At 35.6% G+C, this 6,243-nt stretch overlaps 1 protein-coding gene across 1 annotated transcript; it reads right to left on the bottom strand.

The window, feature by feature from the left end:
- Positions 1–1,897: 1,897 nt before the first annotated feature.
- LOC308432530 (prothymosin alpha-like) lies at positions 1,898–2,221 on the bottom strand (the record flags this gene model as incomplete). The annotated part of the gene is made up of 1 exon (XM_080932310.1): positions 1,898–2,221. One exon carries the CDS (start codon positions 2,219–2,221, stop codon positions 1,898–1,900), a length of 324 nt encoding a protein of 107 aa, XP_080788436.1.
- Between the last annotated feature and the right edge of the window lie 4,022 nt (positions 2,222–6,243).

Here is a 6,243-nt window from a genome sequence, read left to right as displayed (position 1 = left end):
TTTTTGGCAAGGCCCATTGTGGTGCTTCCCGGAAGGCTCAGGCAAAAGGTCAGGTTCCCACAGGCAGGGGTGCAGCTGCTCACAGGCTGCTGTGTCAAGATGGCTGTAGTTTGGCTATTTTCGTAGCCATGGCTCACCACACCAATCCAGCCACAAAACCTTCAACCTACAATTTATCCTGCCTACAAATTGTGCTGGGGTAAAGGTGGTGCAGAAATTGTGGGAGTAGTGGACTAACCAATGATGGGTCCAGCTTGAGAGGAAGCCCAACCCTGACACTGCCTGGAGGTCCAGAACACAAAAGTTGATATCTTAGACACCCATGATAGAATCAAATACAGATGAGATAAAGAAAAGTCAATGAAATAATTCCTAAGGAATCTCTGCTAAAATCATGGATTGGCATCTAACCCTATTGTCATCTGAAAGGCTTCATCCAGCAGCTGATGGAAGCAGATGCAGAGACCCACAGCCACACATTAGGCAGAGCTTAGGGAATCCTATAGAAGAAGGTGAGGAAGGATTATAGGAGCCAGGGAGGTCAAGCACACCAATGAAAAATTACAGGATCAACTAACTTGAGACAATAGGGTCTCAGAGAGACTGAGCTACCTACCAGGGAGCATGAATGGACTGACACAGACCCTCTGTACATTTGTTACATTTGTGTAAATTGATCTTCTTGTGAGAATCCTAACAGCAGAAACAGAAACTGACTCTGACTCTGGTGCCTGCCTTTGGGATCTTTTCTCTCTACTAGGTTTCCTTGTCTAGTTTTAATAGAAGTGCCCAGTTTTACTGCAACTTGACATGCCCTGCCAGGTTGATATCCTTCTAGGTTGACCCTGTTCTGAGGAGAAAGGGGGGAGGAGTGGATGTGGGAGGAAGGGGAGATGTGGAGAGAGAAACTAGGAGGAGAGTAGGAAGAAACAAAAACTAGTTTGGATATGAAATGAATTAAAAATTTAAAAATATTACTTGAAACAAAAAACATTGATAGCTACCTAGAAGTGATAAATTCATAGAACAGAAAACAGGATGACAGCAGCGGCAGTTGCTTTGCAGGGTAAAGAGTTGTTTAGTAACTATTGCTTAATTTTAACAAAATGAAAGGCATTCTAGAGACTGATTTTTCTTTCTTATTTTTTTCTTTTGTTAGAACAACTAAGAAAAATAAAGTTTCATTTAACTGTTGGACATTGTTTCACATATACATCAAATGGGACAAATAAATAAACTTTATAGCCAAGAAAGAAAGAAAGAAAGAAAGAAAGAAAGAAAGAAAGAAAGAAAGAAAGAAAGATAAAGAAAAAGGGATAAAAATAACGTTTTTATCTTTGGCCTTTTTAATCATTTCATACAAAACAACTACTTGTAGTACAACTAGGTACATACACAAAAATGTTACTGAATACTAGGAATAAGATTGTTTTCTTTTGTTGTTGTTTTTGGTTTGTTTGTTTTTTTTTAAGGATTTTTTTTTCTTCTTTGAGATTATAATGAACATGGTCAAACCACAAGTATAGTCTGAAGTAGGACAAAAATGCTCTGAAGGCTTGTTTGGTCAACTATTATCATTAAAAATGGCTGAACCCTAACAATATGCTCAAAAGTGTAGAATATAACTAAAAATACAAACAAAATATCCTTTTAAATTATTTTTAAGAAAACAATCAGGGCCTGGGAAGTTCTGTTACTTTTTTCCTCCCACGTTGCCAATTCATTTTGTGGTTTCAGAGGGGTGGTGGAGAACATGTGTCATCTGTGGGTGGCACTGTCCTCTGGCTGTGTGAGTGCAGTGCCTGCTTCTGTACTAGGTGACCTCGTGTAAACTCTGAGACAGGAAGTGAAGGGTCACTAGGTCATGGTAAGTAAGGTTAGCTTTTCCTTTTGCTGTCTAGTCATCCTCATCAGTCTTCTGCTTCTTGATGTCAACATCATCATCCTCAACATTTTCAGCCACCCGCTTGCCCGTGGAAGCCTCAGCTTCTTCATCTTCATCCTCCTCCTCACCATCACCTTCTACCTCCTCTTCTTCCCCACCTTCTTCCTCTTCTTCATCTACCTCATTGTCAGCTTCCTGTTCCCCATTTTTCTCATTGTGAGTGTTGCCATTGGAAGGTGTATCTCTTCCATTCTCTGCATCCTCCACAACTTCCTTCTTCTCCTTCCAGTCCTTGGTGGCGATCTTGGAGCTGGTGCCCACTGCCGCGTCTGACATGGTGGGGCACGCCGGTGGTCAGACGCTGCCAACAAGGAATTAGTCCAAGGACTATGGTGAGAAAGCTGCTGGGAGTCTGCATTGGAGGAGACAGCGAAGGTGGCTGTAGTGAGCACGGAGCACTACCCAGGAACAATGCAAAGATGGCGTTTCAGAGCAGCCCGTGGGCCAAGACTGATTTTTTAATGCAGAGAATTAACTTTACATTACTGAACTATAAACTTAAAGTTGTTCTTATAATAGGTGTTCCAATAAGTCAAAATGTTCTGAAAATCTCTATAGAGCTTGTTTTCTCTAAATATGGGAAGAGTGTGAATGACAGATGAGGTATCCCTCAGCTTCCCCTCCCCCCTGCACCCAGCTCCTGATCCACTCCCTTTCATGTTCCCTTCTGAAAAGCTGCTCTTTCTGTCTTTGAAATCTGTCATGCAATTTGTTGTCAATGTCAATTCATTAATGATAATTTCAGAGTCACCAACAATGCACAGGTGTCACACTAAGGAGAGAATTTGCACTTCCTCGTGGTGTAATTTAATGACCAGACCATATTCGAATTCTCTATATTGGCCTTACTCTGTTTTATTCCTCACAATTGTCTTTTGTGGAACAACACTGAAAGTACCACATGGGAAAGGAAAAGGGAGACTTTACAGAAATCTTTAAGAGTATACAAGGGATTGATTCAGTGACTCTAACTGACCCCAAGTGACCCAGATAACGAACACTACAACAAACTTTCTTGTTTATTAAGCAATATCCACATGTTATGTTCAACCTTTATGGTAGATATTTATTTTATAGAGCTATTTTGTCCTATTTGCTGTTTCCAAAAAAATATTATAACATGCATGTAGTACTCATGGGTCAGGGGCATGGAAGAGTACATAACTTACACAGATTACAGCTACACATTAAGTTAGGTTATAAAAGTTGACTGCTTGGGCAATAGAATGCAAGTAAAGTAAGTTGTTACATAGTTCTCTTAAAGGCAGGTTAAAGAAATAGTTTCAGCACACACTAAGCTAAGAGTCTTAAGTCATCAGTGACTTTAGGTTGTTTTTTTAACTTTGTCTTTAAGATCCAGCAAATGTCAGCTGTTTAGAATATAGCAGATAGTTTAATATCAATTAATCACCACAATGTATATTTAATTTATTTAGATTTCAAACATCTGTAACTGCTATCAATGTAAATATAAAAGCTTAATGCCATAGTTAATTGAACATAAATATCTACATGGAATAGGACTGAAGGCCCCAATAGCAGGCCTGGGAAATTCCTTTTCTAAAGATAGTCTATTTTTGAATTTGGACAACTGTGTACCATTTGGCCAGTTTTTAAAATCAGAATTAGTTGTGAAATAAGTAAAATTTAATGTTATGAACGTATTGTAGAGTATAAAGCAATGGGGACAGCTTGTGTTTATGGGTATAACAGTGGAAGGAAAGGATGGCAACGAAACATGATGAAAAATAACTGTGTGCTCTGCAACAATGTACTTGACAAAGGAACCTGCATTGATGGCTCACATTCTCAAGGCACATTATTTTCTCTATTTCTTTATAGAACTGTAGCCAATCTCTATCCACCTAATATTACTCTGCAGATCATTTTCCTAGTGTCCTAAATAAAATAATAAGCCACAGGAAATAGAACAGTGTTGTTCATGTCTACAAGAAAACACATGATATTTGTATTTCTATAACTGAAGAACAGTTTTTATTACTTGAACGTCTTTATCTTGGTGATAACTTTACTTTCACAATTTGGCTTGCATGGGAATTTTGTAGACATGTGTGCCAAAATCCAGAGATCTCTACATAATACATCCACTGGTTAAGTTGGGTAAGTATATTAGGGCATGACCATCCTATGTGGTGTGAGCTGTAACATAGCTTCAGCCAGATTACAATCCATGAAGCAGCAAAGATAGTATAAATGCATTCATAAAGACAATCTGAGAATTCACAGGATCACACAGTAAGGTTCCAATTGTGCACTGTTCTGACCTGAGAAAGGCTACTTTACAGTACTCTATCAGATCTGTTGCTTTACAGGATTAACATTAGACCCTATAAAGTCAAGAAGATTATTATAGAATTTGATGTGAAAATTAGCTAAATTTTATTGTTTGCAACTTATGTGGACTGTGAAGGAAATAGTAAAATCTGCATGATTTATGTATGGCTTTTTTTAAACAGGAAAACACCTAAAATGAAGAGTCATTAAATAAGAGGGTACCTTCAATCATATCCTGTTAGTTTCTTAGGACAATCTGAAGTAGTCTGCACCAGATAAGGAGTGAGAATATTCCTTAAATCATTCGGTTTAAATAATTAATCTGTTTTGAACATGAACATAAGACTTGTTTCAGTTGGCATACCTGGCTTCCTTTATGATTTAAGAAACCAGGTGGACACGTATGATAAAGTCCTGTGGATCATAGCACTCTCTAATATGGCAAATAGGGTTGTTTTTTAATGATACAAGGCCAACTCTCATAATTCTGTCCTTACCATTGCTCCCTTTAGGCCACGGAGATGGCTGTGGGGTTAAAAATGTGTAAGTTTCCATATTTCCCATATAAAGGTATTTGTTGATTCTTCATATGTTAGAGTTAAAAATGTGAAAAGAGATTGGAAGACAGTAAAATATTAACTTATTAAAGTGTATTTAGTTTTATAATTTTTTGACTTTCTTACTTTTTTGTCTAAAAACATTTTAATAAATGGCATCTATACATTTGAAAATATAAATGCAATATATATTTATTAAAATATAAAAATGGAAGCTTAAAAACAAAAAAGAAATTAAGATTAGGTAATTTATAATTGCTCAATATACAAATAATTTGTAAAGTTTTACAAATTAAAGTACATTCTATCTACAAGTATTTTTGATTCAAATATTATAATTAACATCAATATTTACTAAAGTTATTTATATAGTAATCGTTAAAGCATTTGGTATACATAATATTTACTGCTTAAATTATACAGTGTTTTCACTAGCAAATTATTTATAGGATTTATGAGTATAAGCTAGATGTATTAAATAATACCAATCATTTGGGAATATAGTAAAGTATTTAGAGGCTCTGAAATTTATTGTACAATATTATTTCCTAAATTTCCAGATGTCTGCCCTTAGTATGAGCATTTCTACATTATAAAGGAAATAAGCAGTATTTCAGTACTTATGAAAGAATTTTAAAAATTTCCAATATAGATTAATTAATAAAATGCTCATAAAACCATGAACATCCTATATGTAATTCAGTTTTAAAATTTGTGTATGGAGCAGCCATTGTCATAATTACTCTTTTTGGACTTCTAAACTTATACAGACTATACATGAAGTTCAGTCTTCACAAAACAGAATAATAGAACTAAAAGAAGCTAGCATATTGAAAGTTATTAATACTACTTTTACTCTTAACTTTTATAGTTTCCATTACACTGCATTATTCTATTTACAATCACAGTTCAGTAAATGAGAGAATTTTTGGTTTGATGTATTTATTCTGTGGTTGCCTTTACTGTGGAAAAACATAGAGAAAGTAAAGACAGTTTATGAACCCCAACAATGCTCATATATTTTGTTCTGTGACATTATGGGTGCTATAACTTTTGTGAATGATATAAGCATCAGTTTGTGTAATTAAAATCTAACAAAGGTAAAGAAAGGGACCACAGGGTGAGGTTTGGTGGCAGTGCTAGCATAAATCTTTGAAATATTCTAAATGTACAGTATTACTTTTTTGAACCACAAAAGAGGCATCTTAAAACAAAGAAAGGAATACATAAAAGAAATGTAGAGGTAAATGAAAAGAATTTAATCAACCATATGTGAATTTACATTAGCATGTCCATAGTCATGCAGACAACTTATGCTATGAAAGAATGAAACCTACAGGAAATGCACTCACAGGAGTCAGTTTTAATTTATGGAGGTTAAACAGGAGCTGTGATGTGGGATTAAAGGTTTATAATCATCTTGAAATAACATGGTGTTTTTATATA

This window comes from Micromys minutus, assembly GCF_963924665.1.
Source record: "Micromys minutus genome assembly, chromosome: 18".
Classification (NCBI taxonomy): Eukaryota; Metazoa; Chordata; class Mammalia; order Rodentia; family Muridae; genus Micromys; species Micromys minutus.
This window is presented reverse-complemented; position numbering and strand designations above follow the sequence as displayed.